Source organism: Sinocyclocheilus rhinocerous, unplaced genomic scaffold (assembly GCF_001515625.1).
Source record: "Sinocyclocheilus rhinocerous isolate Xijiao unplaced genomic scaffold, SAMN03320098_v1.1 scaffold287, whole genome shotgun sequence".
Classification (NCBI taxonomy): Eukaryota; Metazoa; Chordata; class Actinopteri; order Cypriniformes; family Cyprinidae; genus Sinocyclocheilus; species Sinocyclocheilus rhinocerous.
The window spans coordinates 823,468-841,225 of NW_015633524.1; the positions used below are offsets into that span (position 1 = coordinate 823,468).

At 35.9% G+C, this 17,758-nt stretch overlaps 1 protein-coding gene across 4 annotated transcripts; it reads right to left on the bottom strand.

Moving 5' to 3' along the window:
- Positions 1 to 77: 77 nt before the first annotated feature.
- On the bottom strand, positions 78 to 14,359 carry LOC107744093 (TBC1 domain family member 10A-like). 4 transcript variants are annotated; one of them, XM_016557579.1, is made up of 11 exons: positions 14,224 to 14,333; positions 13,782 to 13,847; positions 13,100 to 13,396; positions 6,144 to 6,240; positions 5,213 to 5,320; positions 5,029 to 5,135; positions 4,822 to 4,936; positions 4,327 to 4,392; positions 2,523 to 2,712; positions 1,439 to 1,593; positions 78 to 1,031 (listed from the first exon to the last, which is right to left on the bottom strand). In XM_016557579.1, the coding sequence occupies exons 3-11, from the start codon at positions 13,291 to 13,293 to the stop codon at positions 603 to 605; spliced, it is 1,461 nt and encodes a 486-aa protein (XP_016413065.1). In that variant the 5' UTR covers positions 13,294 to 13,396; positions 13,782 to 13,847; positions 14,224 to 14,333; the 3' UTR covers positions 78 to 602. The 4 variants fall into 4 exon arrangements, with proteins under 4 accessions (XP_016413065.1, XP_016413064.1, XP_016413066.1 ...); XM_016557578.1 differs by lacking the exon at positions 13,782 to 13,847 and having other exon boundaries at positions 13,100 to 13,294; positions 14,224 to 14,359; XM_016557580.1 differs by lacking the exon at positions 14,224 to 14,333 and having other exon boundaries at positions 13,782 to 13,869.
- Between the last annotated feature and the right edge of the window lie 3,399 nt (positions 14,360 to 17,758).

A 17,758-nucleotide genomic window follows, 5' to 3' on the forward strand; every position in this document is an offset into this window, starting at 1 on the left:
AATTTATATATATATATATATATATATATATATATATATATAAACTAGTTACTGTGTATTTAAACATTCAATTTAATACTTTTACAGTAATCTGACCGTTTCATTTATGTATGACTGACAAATATGCATAACACTAAGGCTATTATTTGGTTCGTTTTAAAACTTCTAAATGGATGGAAATTTTAAAAGCAACATCTTAAATTTAGTCCTAAATACTTTTTCATTATTTTAATTTAAAATACAAAAACAGTCATATGTAGTCTCCTGAGGCAGATGGAGGAAATGTCCACTGCACTCGCTCACATCTGCATCCAGCACAGCTCTTTAACGCTTCATTTGGAGATCTGAGAGTTGGTTTTAGCTATTCGTCCTTAATTTCATTTCCAAACATGCACATACACATATAATCATGTAAACAGTTAAAAACCTCATGATGTAGTTTCACCCAAGGTCTCCTATGTGATTGTGACTCCCATAAGTATGTTTTGGTCCAGTGGTGTCATGTGATCTCCCCTTTGATGCCAAGTCCTGAGAGAGGGAAGGCAGATGTTTCAGCACAGAAAACATTCAGCGGTCAGCACTGGTGTCCCTCTTCCAGCGCTTTACAGGTAGGTATCGTGTTCGGCGCTACTGAGACTCTGATTAGAGCCCTTCGGGGGCGTGTCTTTCTGCAGGTGCTGTGATTCACTGGGCGAGAGGATGTCGCTCGGTAATGGTGGGTCGCTGGGTAGCGGGTACGGATTAGGAGGTGGCGAGGTGTTTTTCGTGTCTTTTACCTTCTCCGTTTTTGTCTTTATAGTTTTTTCCCCTTTCTCCGTCGTGCTCTCGGTGGTCTGTGGTACTTCGACAATGATTGTGGGGTTCTGTTTGAGGTCCTGGCGACTGGGCGGCTCAGCGGCCATGATGGCTTTGGCGCCATGCATTCTGGGAGGGGATTTACAGTGCAGCTCTCCGTGGGTCTGCTTCCAGCGCCGGAGCTGAGAGAGATGCTCCTTCTCTATGTCACGCTCAGACACGGCCAGTTCAATGACCTGAAATGGTGGGGATATATGGTTTTTAAAGGTCAGTAACAATAATAAACCTGTACAAAGTATATTTAATTAACTTCAAGTGAGGATTATTACATGGCAAATCAAATTGTACTGATTAAGGCATGCATTTGCCAAAAGTAACCAGCAGGGGGAGACACACGCTATGTTTGCTACTGCTGACTACATACTTCACAGTATATAATGTATACTGCCTACTATTTATACTGATAAGCATGTGAAATAGTATGAAATAAACAATTGCAGTGGTGGTAGTAGTGCTACATTATTATTCAGTGTGTAGCATTTTTTAGGAAATAAATATGGATGTGTTTCATTATTAATCCATGTTTAAAAATGGTTTGAATTGAAATTGAAGTACAGCACGTAAGTGTATGTGCGGACGATACCTCTTGCACTAGGAAAGCCTCATGCATGTATCGTGGCTCAATTGACCTGAGCAGCTCCATGGTCTCATACTGGCCCTGGCACACTTTCAGTTTCTCCTGAGATCCCAGCATGCACTTCAGCAGCACCAGGCCCACACGGAAGATGATCTTCACTCCTGCAACGCACACAGACATGCATGTCCATCAAACAAAGTTAAGGTGTATCCAAGTTAGAAATGTTTGCACTACTTATATATCAGTAAGTTTCATAATTGATTGGCAATACTGCAAAACATATGTATCCTAATTTTTATTTACAAAAAAAAAAAAAAATGGAAGACAAGAATAGAAAAATATTTGTATTTTTTTTTCTTAATTTAACACTTATATTTAAATTTTCTTAATTTTTAATGTAATTTTCAGTAAGTAATTTAATACATAAATATTCATTGAATTTGCTTAATTTATCATTCATCACTGTTAAAAATAAATGTATATATATACATACATACATACATAAAAAAAAAAGTAAGTATGTTTGACTTGCAGTACATGTGAAATTAAAACAAAGCAAAGCCAAAAATAAAGTAAAATAAAAATCTTTACCAGGTCATCTTGATGTCCAAAAGCAAGTATATTTATTTAAGTACATTTATTTGAGAAAAAAAAAAAAATGGGAACAAAAGGAGTATTGGTATTTTTCCTTAATTTAACACTTCTTTATTTATTTTTTTAATTCCCTTAATTTACCATAAACTCTTGAACACTGAATAGGCTTAACTATATGGCAAATAGCGATAATAAAATTATATATGTGACGTTTAAAAAGGAAAGCAACAATACATAACAAGAAGAAAGAAGCACAAATAAATAAATACACATAAACCCCTGAACTTTACTAGGACATCTTAATGTCCAAAAGTAAGCATGTTAAACATTTACACTTCCGCTTAGGCATAAAGTTGTTGCACTCTGCAAGTAAAAGTCACAGGTAGCAAGGTGTGAATCCAGTGAGCTGTACAGTTTTTTCATCTGTGGAGGGGTGAGGTATCAAGAAAGGACAAAGTGCAAGCGGTATCTAATTTGCCTTTAGAGTGAGTCTCACCCTCACAGAAGAACATGTCCCACATGCGCAGGACAGACACCCAGGGCAGCGTCCTGGAGAAGGCACACATGAACCACTCAGTCATGTAGAGGATAGGGTCAATCTTGTATTTCTTCAGATGCCGGTGGGCCACCGGGGACACGCGCTTGAGCAGAGCGAACAGGATCTCACCGTCTAACTGAATGGCCTCCTGTGAAGACAGAGATGAGGAGGAAACAAGATGACAAAGTGAAATCTGTACCACAGTGGATCCATTTCCCTATAACAGCTTTTCATTTGAAAGAGATTCACAAAATGTAAATTATATGTGGTGAATGATTATTTTGCTGATAAGTTCCTATGATCTGACTGACGCTCTTGCAAATACAACTTATTTACATTGATGTGATAAACAAATTTTTCACATGTTTAAAACCGAAACGGTAAGAGGAAACCCCCCAGGCTGAAGAGAGTGAGAACGAGTGATAGAGACAAAGCAAGATCCTGATGTTGGTTTAATCTAATTCACTTCTTATCTGCCGCCCACTCTGCTCCTGAAGGTCAGACACAAAAGACCTCACATAAATCTGGGATTGCACTGGATTCCCGGTAATGGAAAACATTATGCACTAAATATATATATATATATATATATATATGAGAGAAAGATTGTTTAGAACAACAGCGGGTTTAGTAATACTTGAGACTGCACTGGTCCATTTGAGAGCGTAATTAGCACCCTAATACACATCCTTATGAAAGCGACAGTTAACCCTGCACACAATAAAATCCTAAAAAATCCTGCTCCACATGACTGGACATTATTCATCAAATATGCTGCAATATATTCAATTTTTGTTGTTATTTTACATTTTAATTTTTTTGAAATGCTACAAGTGAATTTAAGCATCACAACATCATAATTTACTGTATGAAAAATGGATATTTTCATATTTGCTACATCCATTATAGATGAGATTTTATGTTGTTTAGCATTTTTAAAGATGAATTTTAAGTGAACGTTAGATAACTGTAAAGGTTATTTAAAAGTAAAAAAAAAGGGAATTATTATCATAAACAGAAAAAAAAACATGCATAATTAAATATATATTATTAGCCGATACAGACAATAGCAACCGATACTGATAAACAAAAAATAGTCTGACATGTACCAATACATGGTGCATCGTAAACTACACAGTCAAAACAAAACAAAACTCTAAATGGACTAATATCAAAATTTGTTAATGAGTCAACTGTGTTGACAACTAGTTTAGTTCGATTCTGTACACACTGTGGAGATACCTGGGTATCATAAATCTAGTTTCATTTTGCAATAAAAGATGATACATGAAAAACCTTTTTAACGTTATTTTTTACATTTTATACCTCTTAGCAGATTTTGACTCTCAAACTGCTTTTTGCATCTAACAAACAAAAGCCATAAAATCCCAAATGAAGTAACTATTGTGCTGCATGAGTCTTGTTGAGACAGGGCACTTCAGGCGCAGTTTAACTAGATGAGCCTGGTTAATCAGTTCTGCTGAGTTAGACTGGATGTGAAGTACAAGAGGAGCAACCCTTGAAATGTGATCCCTCTGAACAACAGCTCTCTACATCAGCAAATTTCCCTCGGCAGAACAGTGTTGGTGAATGTGATTACAAACGCCTCAGACATCCCACAACAACACGAGAGCGTCAGCATATCGTCAGGGATCGATCGTGTGTTTTATCAGGGTGATTGATTGCTTTCGTGTGAATCTGAGGGTTGACAGCATGCAGACAAGAGCTGAATGGAGGAGGACTGTGTATTGTCTCCACTCACCAGGCCTGCGCTGTAGTATCCAGGCAGGTACTTCTCACAGATCTGGACCAGACCCCAGAATGCATCCTACCAGAGCATGACCATAAAAGAGTAAAAGACCAGAACAGGGCATGAGTTTAACTTGCTGCTGTACTCAAATAATTAAGACCATTGAAACTAATAAATATTATATATGAATATAATACATTAAAACGCATGCAAAACAACCAATTTCAGATGCAACAAATAATCAGCAAATATAATGCATTTTAATTTTGGTTGAAATTATTTATGAAAATATATTGTATTACAACATGCATTATGAATGTATTTATAATGCATTATATATAAAGGCTTCAAATAAAGTGTTGCCAATAGTTCTAGTGTTTTATTCGAAGACATAAAACCGGTATAACAGATAACTGTATAAATCAATAAATAATTTATGAGATGCATTCAAAACTACAACAAGGACCATCTGCCAAAGACGAGCACAATAATGGACTGCAGACTGACCTCAGCAGGCATGTGCATGAGCAGCACTGCGGCTATAGGAGCTTGAGCCTGACAGTAACCCTCCTCTGGTCTGTGCAGCGTGTACGCCTTCAGCACCCGGAACAGATCCTGCTGCCTGCACAGTGCACACGCACATGACTAACTTATGTAACAGAAACAATGGGGTTCAAATGGAGAGGCCCGCAGGTGAAGAGAGGGCTGACTTACCCGTGGCCTCCTCGAGCTACGAACATCTCGTGGAATGGAAACTGTCTGTGGAGGTCTTTCTCTATCACATCCAGCCATTTAGGATCTCCAGGCTGACTGTCCAACTCCTGCCACATAAAGACACATAAAGTCAGGCTTATTTATATAGCACTTTATACAATACACACTGTTCAAATGGACAAACCTGAAATTTTCCCTGATTCTGTTCTTTCTTCACTTTCCCACCAGAGAGATAAAGCCACGCACGACCTCTGAGAGATGGAGGGATACCCTTCTGACAGCGCAACTTCACCTTCAGAGTGACAGAGAGAGACACTGAGCTTGTACACTTGCATATTAGGATGAACTATGACCTTTTGTCTTAATGTAAATATTAAATGAAACTGAGCACTTGCATTCACAAACCAAATTTATACTTTTGTGTGAGAGTGACACAAACGACCACCAACACTAGAGGACTCTAGAGTTCATTTAGAGTGCTTGCATAATTCACTACTTCTCAAGAAATAAGGCATAAAAGTGTATTTCATTTCTATTTTTGCTTAATCGGATGGTAAAATGTGACTGGAATAATTATGGCTATCGCAAATAATCACGACAGGCCGTGTTGAGCAGAATTACAGTAATTATGCATGAGCTGCTGATGTGGCATCTAGCTGCTGTTAACTTGAGAAATGACTAACTCTGTGTTTTGTCTGCAAGGTTTGTCATTGGAGAGAAATTCAGAATCAAGAGAATCATAAACTCGAATTATAAAAGCAAATGGTAAAAGGACATTTAACATTCTTGTAGAGACAACATTTACGACAAACATGGGTTTTTAAATGGCTGATGTCTAAAGCACATGGGTGGCCAATGGTCAGTATAAATAATATAATAAGGAGTTCTGTGGGTGGATATTTTGTGTGGGTCTGGTCACACCCTTATCTGATTCTATTAAAAAGTTTGTGACTTTGGAAGCACACGATGTGAGATGTGCAGTCAAATTCCTAAGATAACATCATGTTGTTGTTGAGCGTTTTATGAACTTTAAAGCATTCGCTAAGGAATTTGAGCTATTCAAGAACAAAAATAAAACCTGTGGATAAACACAGGTCTGTTTGTCAGAGACCAACCTTCTTGTGTTTTTTGGCCATCCACTTGTCCCAACTGTTGAGCATATCCAGCCATTTGGCTTCTCTCTGCCGGAGCACGTCTGGTGGAATATCAGCACTGCATTGAGAGAGAACAAAAAGAGATTAGATCATTTATCTGATATAATATGCATGCAAGCACACCCACGCATACAAAATCACACGTTAGCAAATATAGGGTTGGGAACCGAGAACTGGTTCTTGTTCAGAACAGATGTTCATGACATCCTGTTCTCTTAGCGGTAATGGCTCATCTGCACTTTTAAAAAATACTCAGAAAGTGTTTTCTGGAACACCATTCAGCAACAGAGCATGGCTGTCACCGAATCGACAAAGTTGATTGAATAAGCCTAATAACTCACTCCCTCACTGAACTGGCCAGAGGGCTTGGTTGCCTTCATCGTGCCCCACTTGATTTGAAAAGAGAAACCTGTTACCGTGTTATGTGTAGTAGTCAAATATTCATACCTTAAAGATGTACAGAAAATACCTGGAAACAGAATCAAATATAACATTAATGGAATCAGTGAAACTGGATCAAAAATTTTAATTTTCTTTTGATTCTCATCCCTATACATTTAGAAGCACATCCTTATATATGTATAAACTCATCCCCATATTATCAAAAATGGGGGTTTATTAAGGAGGTGTTTACATGACGCCATTTTCAACTAAAAATGAAAATGCACTAACTTATGCATTTTGGCTGTTCATTTACACAACAAAGCCATTTTGGGGGCCTGAAAATCCAAACTTTTGAAAGCGGTGACGTCATACGGATGCATGTTACATGTTACAAGTCTATAGCTATAGGTATTTGTACGTGCACAGACGGGTATTGTTTTTATACCAGTGACATCGCCATCTACTGGCCTGGCATGAATAACACAGTATTTTTAGACGTTTTTGCGGAGTAGTGTGAACAGGAATCACTTTGACAATGTGGTCGTCTGTACTGTACACAAAACTTTTAAAAAGCACAAAGGAAAAACTTTGCTGTTTTTAGTACCATCATTGTCATGTAAACATACCATTAGAAATGTATCCCTAATATATTAATAAACTCATCCCTGTATATTTACAATTTCATCCCTATTTAGTTCCAAACTAATCCTTTCATATTTACAAATTCCTTCCTACTTACTGAAGAATCAATCCTTGGCATTTACATACTCATCTCTAATAATTTATAAGCTCACGTCTATTCATTTACAAATCAATCGTTATATAAATAATACATTTACAAACTCAACCCTATATGTTTAGAAACTCATCCCTATACATGGAGAAGCTCGACAGCTCTTGACCTGATATGTCCATGCCAGCGGCAAGGCACTGTTTGAAAAGAATAACGTGGGTGTCAAATTATCTCAATTGAATCTGAGTACTGTAGGAGTCATCATATGTTCACAGCAGGTTCTTCAGAGGGAAATCCAAAACACAAGCTGCTTTCCACTGTAGAACAAATATCACCTGTTTTCAACTAGCCTACTACCGTCATGTTTAGCAACTTAGTAACAGTGCCTTCAAATGTATTACTTGGTTGCACAACCATAAAAAGTGATGTAATGTGGGATGACTGTTTATAAGTCATTAACCATAAAAAAGTAATGTGGGATGACTGTTTATAAGAACATTTTGGACAGAGTGGGGGAGATCACTGGGGAAAGCCGTGTTTCTGGGAATCTTTCTGAACTTGTGTTCTGTCTGATTAAGTGACCCCAGCGCCTCGGCCTGAAGGCTTTTCATTACATCCAGCTGACAGACACACCCTTAATATGTAATTGAGTGCATTTATAACAGATTAGAGAAAAAAAAACTAAAAATTAAAAAAAAAAACAAGAAAAGAGATGACAGAGATTTAAAGTAATTGTTAAAATAAAATTAAAAAAAATAAGTAACTTTAGTTCAGAAAACATTAATGCTTGTCTTTGCATAACCTGCCATAGGGTTGGAGCCTGTTAAATACCTTAACCTCAAAAAGAGCATTAGCAACAGCACTTCTAATGGCTCTGGTCCTGTTTCTGTGCTTTATAACTGTAGTGGTAGTTACAACATATTAAGCAATGAAGAATATTTTAACAGTCCCTTTCTTCATCAAATGGGACAAGATAAGTATATAATAAACACAGATTACAATTATTACTCAATGGCATGATGCAGAATTTTTTGGGGGTCTGTTTTATTCAAAAATAAATCAGAAAGGTATTTTGGCACTGTTATTTCTTAGCTTATAAATGAATAAATCAAGATATTTATAAAAGCTACTTTTTACCTTGAAATTTGTTTTTAAAAAATACTGCTTAAAATGTGTACACATTAATTTAATTTGTAAGGGAAATACAGTGGTGTGAAAAAGTGTTGGCTTAAAAGTTGGTTAAGGGAAAACAAAATCCAAAACTACATGGCCCTGTGTGAAAAAGTGTTTGCCCCCTAAACCTAATAACTGGTTGGGGGCCAAATCTAACTACAAGGTAGCTAAATTGGCAACACTGCTGATAGATCTCAATTACTTTCTTTCTCATTTGTTTCTGAATTTCAAGGGGGCCAACACTTTTTCACACCACTGTATGTTATTACTTTTTATTTAATGGTTACACCAATTGACATTTGTGACCCTGGACCACAAAACCAGTCATAAGTAGCACGGACATATTTGTAGCAATAGCAAACAATACATTGTATGGGTCCAAATTATAAATTTTTCTTTTATGCCAAAATAATTAGGATCATTAAGTAAAGATCATGTTCCATGAAGATATTTTGTAAATTTCCTACCGTAAATATATCAAAACTTAATTTGTGATTAGTAATATGCATTGCTAAGAACTTCATTTGGACAACTTTAAAGGTTATTTTCTCAATATTTAGATTTTTTTTTTTTTGCACCCTCATATTCCCGATTTTCAAAATATTTGTATCTCGGCCAAATATTCTCCTATCCTAACAAACCATACATCAATGGAAAGCTGATTTATTCAGCATTCAGATGATGTATAAGTCTCAATTTTAAAAAAATGACCCTTATGACTGGTTTTGTGGTCCAGGGTCACATTCGATTTTAACTTTTCTTGAAAATGGTATAGAAGTTTTTCAAAATCATATGGAATTAACAAATAAAAAAAGACTAAATTTATAAGAATGTGGCACAGATTTTGAAACACTTTTTTCTTTTCTGTATTACAGACACTTGTCGCTTATGATGGAGGAAATGTATGATGATTATGGATGAAAAGCATGTTATGAAACAAATAATGGTATCCCTGAGATACCAAGGGATCCAATAATCTCCTGGCAAAAGGTCAGTAACAGTACAGGCTGCGTAAACCCTGATGGCTCACGCAGACACTCGGTATTGAAATGGACAGCAAATATACTCACACACGTGCAGTGTGTACACAGATTATGCAGTCCAGATTGGATTATCGTCAGCGATCAGATTACAGATGATTGCGGTGGTTTAGATCTATGGAAAAGAAGCAAGGCCTGCCGTTCGCCTGTTTACTTTTCCTGTGTACACCAGTCAAGCAAATTATGTGATGCTGAAAACACAGATTCAGTTGAATGGAGTTGAATGGATACTGGAGGATGGGCTCATGAAGTACAACAGAAATTGTCTCATGGAAAGGGTTGAGGGCCCTTTGACCATACAAGTATCATATAAGTACTCAAAAAGTGTTTCCTTTCACCCTATAGAAACGTTCTTCAGACCAGTTAGTAGAAGAGGAAAACAGGAAGCACATGACTGCCAAAAAATCCCTTTGCTCTCTTTCCTTGACTGTTCCCTTCCAGGTGCTCACTAACACATAGCTAAGGCTAAGTAGACAGACAATCTCTGACTGGCAAAATAAGAACTGAAATGGTGTTAATATATTACATAGATAGTTCAGACCAGACTATAATATTCTGACTGGATGAGTCACATACAGAGCGAAAAACCATCCAAAAACAATTTATGGCCACAGATTCCAGTCAGTTTGAATGAAAAAGCTCCTCTCAGAGCACATCAGAAGATCCAAACACAAATAAAAATCTGTTATGTGTTTTCCAAACATGAACCGGTGCACTAAAATGCTCCCCAGAGGCTTGGCGCTTGGTTTCATCTCCATGGCAGTAGTAAACAAATGGAGGGAAACAAAAGTCAAACAGTGAAATGTCATAAGTGAGTCAATAACTCGCTATAGAGAAGTGCAATTGTCATTGTCAATTGTGCAGACAAACTGTCCTTGCAGCATGAGCACAGCCCTCTTTCTCCAACAGCCTTTAATGTCATTAAGTATGAATGATTTTTGTGTCATGATGGTTCACAGTAATGACAGAATCCTCAAAGACCTCTTTTATACGATATTGGATGGGAAAGAGAGAAGAAAATGGTATTTTCTAATAAAAATGCACAGAATTTTTCCAAGAGACAAAGCCAAAACTAATGCAGTCCATTTCTTATAGCCAAGATGGAGCATCAGCAGATTTCTGAAGAATGAATTTTAATATGATAAACAGGAGTTAAAAGTACTATGCTTAAATGTGTTCAAAAGTTTGGGGGCGGTATGATTTTTTCATGTTTTTGAAAGAAGTTTCTTCTGCTCTCAAAGGCCGCATTTTTTTCATAAAAAATACAGTAAAAACAGTAATATTGTGAAATATTATTTAACTTCCAAATAACTCTTTTTTTTCTTTTTTTTTTATTTGAATATATTTTAAAACGTAATTTATTTCTGTGATGCAAAGCTGAATTTTAAGCATCATTACTCCAGCCTTCAGTGCCACAAGAGCCTTCAGAAATCATTCTAATATGCTGATTTGCTTCTGAAGAAACATTTCTGATTATCAATACCGAAAACAATTGTGCTGTGGAATATTTTTCAGGATTCCTTGATGAATAGACAAAACAGAAAGAATAGAACTGAAATGACTTTACTGTCACGTTTGATCAATTTAATGCATCCTTGCTAAATTGTAGCAATTACTTTTAAAAAAATTATAAATAAAAAAAACAACTGAGGGCATTTCTTAAGTAGATGTGTATTCTGATAAAATATTTTGTATTATACAAGATGTGTTACATTCCAAAAAATTACAAAAGTGAAGACACAAGGATCAGCGGATGTGCATACATTTTGGAGTTTCTGTGCCTGCTAATACTTATCAGACTGCATGGCTTGGAAGATGATTTGATTTTTTTTTATTTTATCAGCAATTAAAACTATTTAGATGCCGGCCTGCCACACTAATGCTTGTCGAATGAACTGAATGAGTCACTGAGAGGTTTCATTTCAAAACTGAAAACACTTGCAGGGAGGTTCTGCCAAAACAAATCAATGAGCAATTCTGAGTGCTAAAGGGAGTTCACAGCATGAGGGGAAACTCCTGCTTGAGTCTAAATGAGAGACTGGAAAGAAACACACTGTTGTACAGGGAATAAGAGATATTCTTCATGTGAACTGTAGAGGACAGATGTGCCTTTCTGCGATTACTTCAACAGCAGATTAATCTGATCAGTGCCTGGTTGCTTGGCCAAACAGAACCACGTTGTTCAGAGTCATTAGAGACACTCATGTAAGTCAACGCAAAACAGACAAGTGTTTGTAATAGCTGCAGAAGAGGAGGATGCAGGCGATTTACAGGATCATCTAGAAAAAAAATAATAATTTGGCATGAACATTAGTTTGTACAATATATGCAGGCTTAAGACTAATACACTACATGTCAAAAGTAAGACTTTTTTTAAGAAATTCATACTTTTATTCAGCAAGGATGCATTCCATTGTTCAAAAGTGACAAGAAATTGATAATGTTAAAAGATATTTCTTCTATTTCTGATAAATGATTTACTTAGAATGTAATAGATCGTTTTCTATCAAAGAATCCTGAAAAAAAGTATTACCATTTTTACAAAAATGTTAAGCAGCACAACTGTTTTCAACATTAATAATAATCAGAAATATTTCTTGTGCAGCAAATCAGCATATTAGAATTATTTCTAGGGCTGCACGATAAATCGCATGCGATATTTAACGCGCACATAAATAAATTACATTTTAAACTATATTCACATAGAAAACAATTACTTTAATGTATTATTTCACAATTTTACCTTTTTTTTTTTTTTTATCAAATAAATGCAGACTTGGTGAGCAGAAGAGACCTCTTTCAAAAACATTTTTAAAAATTGTACCGTATATGTATATATGTCCAAAATCTCTGTAGGGAAACATATTACACTTGATTAAAAAAAAAAAGTTTTAAAAAAATCTAAACATTAACTGTTTTTTAACTCAATAATTCAGTCCTTATTTATTCTGAGTTACTAAAATTTGATTTCACTGCATTTCAAAAAGTGCCAGGAAAGGGAAAGCAAATGATACCAAACAGACAGAGCTTAAAATATTATATAACAACATCCTGTTCGGTCTTACATGGATGGAGGAATGTGAGCTGAGCAAGCACTTCTCAAAGCTAGTCAGATTAGAAGAACTCAGCAAGAACAACCACTGGGGACTTCAGTGGTGTTACAGACCTATCAACTCATCTGCGCTCACATGGACAAGAACGAAGTCCTGCAGGACAGACTGTCCTCAAAAACAATTCAGAGTCCACTTAACGAAAACACTCATGAAGGTGTGAAAAAGTGACAAACTCCAATAAGGCATAGCAAAAAACAGTATGCTTCACAGTAACTTTCATGAGTAAGTCATTACATAATGCTTAATCAGTAGCTCAAGGGCATTTGAATGTTTATGCAAACGTTTCACATTTATAACTGTTGTTCATGATGAGTATTACATAATGCAATAATACCTGTTAATGTTATGAATGAAAGTTATTATAAAGTTACTAATACACTCATAGCTATTCTAAATCACCGGTTTCTATGGTATAAACCGTTTTTAATGGTTTAGTGTCTTTCTTTTACCTCCATAAATGTAAATGCCACTTACTTTTCTCCTGCGCTTTGTTGAGCTCCTCCTATGAATCCGTACTTGTCTGTCTGGATCTCCGTGTTGGCGAAGCCGTTGAGCTCAGAGTCTGTGCCCAGAGAAGAGCTCTCGTGCTCGGCCAGACTCTCCACCGTGCCCCGCTGACTCCTGCGGTCCTTCCACTGCACTCCGTTACCCGACTGAAGCTTAGCCATGCTGAATATGAGCCCCAAACGCGATAAATTCACTTGCGTGTGGCCCAAGCAAGAATAAAGTGTGTTTTGACACACAGATAGTGGATTTCCTCTTGCCGACCGCCTCAAACTATCGACACGCTGAGATTTGAGCCTCACAACCTCCAGTGATACTAACGATACGCCATATCTGATGGTAACGACATTAACGTGAAGTAAAACTCGGGTTTATATGACCCTGACAGGCCATTGTGGATGTTTACTAGCTACATTTACAAACGACAGTTTGACAGAAGACACACATATATAAAGACATAATATAAATAAATGCATTAAATTAGCTTAGCCAATTAATATTACCCCTCAATCTGAAAAAAAAAACATATTTAGCGCTTGACTGGTAATTTATTATGGATCAAACTAAATGAAACTCGACTTATTGTTGGTCTTCTGACAAATTCTGTCAAACAAACCACAATTGGAAGAGTTATAAGCTAACATCCGACCGCCTCAAACTATCGACACGCTGAGATTTGAGCCTCACAACCTCCAGTGATACTAACGATACGCCATATCTGATGGTAACGACATTAACGTGAAGTAAAACTCGGGTTTATATGACCCTGACAGGCCATTGTGGATGTTTACTAGCTACATTTACAAACGACAGTTTGACAGAAGACACACATATATAAAGACATAATATAAATAAATGCATTAAATTAGCTTAGCCAATTAATATTACCCCTCAATCTGAAAAAAAAAACATATTTAGCGCTTGACTGGTAATTTATTATGGATCAAACTAAATGAAACTCGACTTATTGTTGGTCTTCTGACAAATTCTGTCAAACAAACCACAATTGGAAGAGTTATAAGCTAACATGCTAACCCGACGTAAAAAGCTCAGCTTGACAACTCTCCGTATAAACGAATAAAACTCAGACTCACTGTGTTGTAAAGTCAGCATTTGTATCATGTTTCTGACGCCATCGTTTTAATCTTATTTCATATAATCTGTGTTTACGAGCGTTTGTTTGTGACTGACTGACTGGCTCGTGCTAAAGTGGCAGCCGCGAGTTTTAAGGAGGCGTGGCTGATTATGCGCACTACAGCGCGTGCTAAAAAAAATTTTTATTTATTTTTTTTATTATTATTATTATTATTATTTAGTTCCATCACATACAAATACAAGGCAGATATAAAGCAATGTCGTACAGTTTAAAGCATGTAAAACAGAATAACAACAACAAAACCTAAAATGAACATAAACATAAACATGAAAAAAAAAAAGAATAAAATACCAGGACAAAAAAGTGTTACAGCGCGTGTCTACAATACAGTATTATTTACATCACCTTGAGATTACAACAATAAACTGTAATATTTTATCAATAAGAGCATAAAGTTTTTGACATGCATATTTTAAGTCGTTTTTGGTGCGTCAGGAACAGCAGTTTAATGTCATTTACAGTTTTATCATTTTATGGCGTATTACATTAACATTTAATTTAATTAAAGTATTAAATAATAATAATTGTAGTAATAATTAATTATTATTAATTATTTAAATTAGAGAACTCGGAGGGACCAATAAATCCTCAATGGCTTTCCAGTTTGGCTACTTGCCATAGTGCTCAATCTTTAACCATGCATTGCCTTTCATGATGACAAAGCAATTATACAGTGTATCCCTCACATGCTGTTCTCATGATTGTCATAGGAAAGTCATGATGGATGAGCTTACATTTTCAGTTCACATGCATGCAGAACTGCATATTTATTATATATAGTTTATAATAAACTATATATATAAAAATGTTAATTTTTGCCCTAAGCTTTTGGCTGCTCTCCTGTGGATGACTCAAATATCAGTAATTGCCAGATGCAAGTGAAGTGCGTTTGGCAGATTCAAAATCTAACGTGAAATCTGAAAAAATTATATGAACTCAAAAATAAATAAAAAAAATAAATAAAATTTTTATTACTATCTTGTTACCAAAGTGAACTGTGAAAAAGACATTGCAATCATGTATGATATACCATGCACATTAATGCTGATACATGCAGGGAATCAGGTATTTTAACCCTCTGTGGTATTTCCTTTACATTCCTGCTATTAAAATAAATAAATAAAGGGGCTTTTTCCATTATCTGTATATTTCTGCATCTTTTGCAAGAGCCATTCTTTCAATTATTTTTCACCAAATAGTGCATGTGTAGTGCCTGCAGTTGTAATGCATCACATTGCATTAGATTTAAATGTAGCCACATATTTTGGGAGCCGCTGCGCAAATGAAACATCTATCTTTTCCTTTCTTACTGGGGGAAAAAAATAATTACATTAACGGTTATTGCTGTTAAATGTTTGTTAAAGTTAAATCTCAAAGTTATCTTACTGTGTAATTAAAATATTTATAATAATGATAATATGTATACAATAGTATAGCCTATTTGTTTTACATTTTAAACCACACGAAGATTATGAAATAAAACTGATGGTGAAAAAATACATGTGAATGTTAATTCATTCTGAATGCAAGTTATGTTTTGATACTATATTAATATAGATAGTTGACATCATTCTTCATGACCACATGGCGGAGCTCCATCCTCGTCCTGACGAGACGCCTGTGGGTGTCAGTAAGGGGTGCGAGCAGGAGAGAAAGGAGAGTGGGAAAGAGACGACAAAGAAGAAGGGGCAGAAAAACACAGTAGCCCCCACTGCAGAACACAAGATCCAGGGGGCGGGGTTGGATCCACATCTAGGGGGTGGAGATGGTAGGTTTAGGGGTGGAGATGGGTGGGTTTAGGGATCAGGGGGTGGAGACGGGTAGGTTTAGGTATATGTAAGGTGGGAGGAGTTGGATCTTGGATCTTGTGTTCTGCAGTGAGGACCATCTCAAAAACAAGAGGTTTAGGAGGTTTGGCTCTTTTTGTTCTCTTGTTTCGTCGCGCTACAGGCTGCAGTGAGGACCTCTTTGTTGCTTACGTTCCGAGGAGAAAGCGCGCGCATGAACGTAATCTGTGTAATCAGCTTTGTTTATGCTTAGGGGAAAGCGTGCGTAAGTGTTGTGATTAGGGGTGTAACGATTCATCGATATGGATCGATACATCGATACGATGTCTGACGATACGATGCATCGATGCCACACGTAAAATATTGATATCTGTAGTATAAATAAGCACCTTTATTTTGGCACTGTCCACATTTTCACATAATGTCCGTCTATGCATTACCGCCAACGCGTGCATTCTCGTTCAAACTCACCTATCAGGACTCGATATAAGGACTGCCCAAAGGCACAATGTGAGCATAAAAGACTCTTGGGATTGTTTGCGGAATAGTCGAGCGCTGTGTGAGAAGTTTTCTGCGCGCACGCACACTCTCTTTCGCTTTTTTTGTGCATGGATGAATAAATACATACAACATGACATCAAAATGCGCGTTTTGGCGCATATATGTCTTAACGTAAACAGTTGAGAAGGCACGTGTATCAGTATATTAAATCCTTGCTTCGTTCTAAAAGTGAAAGCAAACTAATAATAAATCTAATGCTGTCAAAGAAAAATACAAGTGCTCACTGCTCCTGACTAAATAACCTTTGTAACATCAAAAATGATTCATATATATTTAATTTATACAGTGAAGACTATGCAGTTAGGCTATTTAATTATAACATTTCTGTAGCATACCTGAACATTTATTTTAGACTGAGCTGAAAAACCTGAAAAGCACTGTTTATTGAACTTGTGTCTTTGTTGTATTGTATTTATTTTCTGCTATTGCTTGTAATTTGGTTATCTGTATAAGATTTTTAGCACTGAGCCTATAGTAGCAGCCAGAATTGTTTTTCCAATTGTTTATTTTCTTTATTATTTAAAAAAAAGTGTAGGCCTATTTTTTTGTTGTGAATGTCCCAACTGAGGTACAGGATGTGAAAATTTCAGATAAATGATCAATTTCAGATAAAGTCCTTAGCCATCTTCAAGCATCGGCTAAAAACACATCTCTTCCATCTTTATTTGACCCTCTAACTCTCTATTCTAATTCTATTCTTTATAAAAAAAAATAAAAAATAAATGCCCCTTTTAGACTTGCACTCTGTTTATTTACTAACTGCTTGTTTTCTTTAAAAAATAACAAATAAACTAACACTTTAACACTCTAATCTTTTTGCATTCTATCTATTTGTTTTCTTTTTATTTATTATACAATTATAATTCTGACTTTCTGACTTCTGATTAACAAAAGCAAAAAAGGCCTCTAACACTAGCTTGCTCTATTCTTTTTCTATTCTATCGGTTTTCTTTTTATTTATTATATGATTTTAAAAAAAACTTGCTACGTGTACTGCATTAAGCTAACTGAGACTTATTATAGCACTTGTATATCATTGCTCTTTTGTTGATTTTGATTGCTTCCATTGTCCTCATTTGTAAGTCGCTTTGGATAAAAGCATCTGCTAAATGACTAAATGTAAAT

Bases quoted from the DNA above. Each gene is read 5' to 3' on its own strand.
- LOC107744093 (XM_016557578.1), bottom strand. From the start codon at position 13,293: ATGGCTAAGCTTCAGTCGGGTAACGGAGTGCAGTGGAAGGACCGCAGG. The intron at 6,241-13,099 runs GTAAGTGGCATT...CTCTCAATGCAG, and splicing joins CAACAAAGCGCAGGAGAAAA to TGCTGATATTCCACCAGACG. The intron at 4,937-5,028 runs GTAAGTCAGCCC...TGCACTGTGCAG, and splicing joins GTAGCTCGAGGAGGCCACGG to GCAGCAGGATCTGTTCCGGG.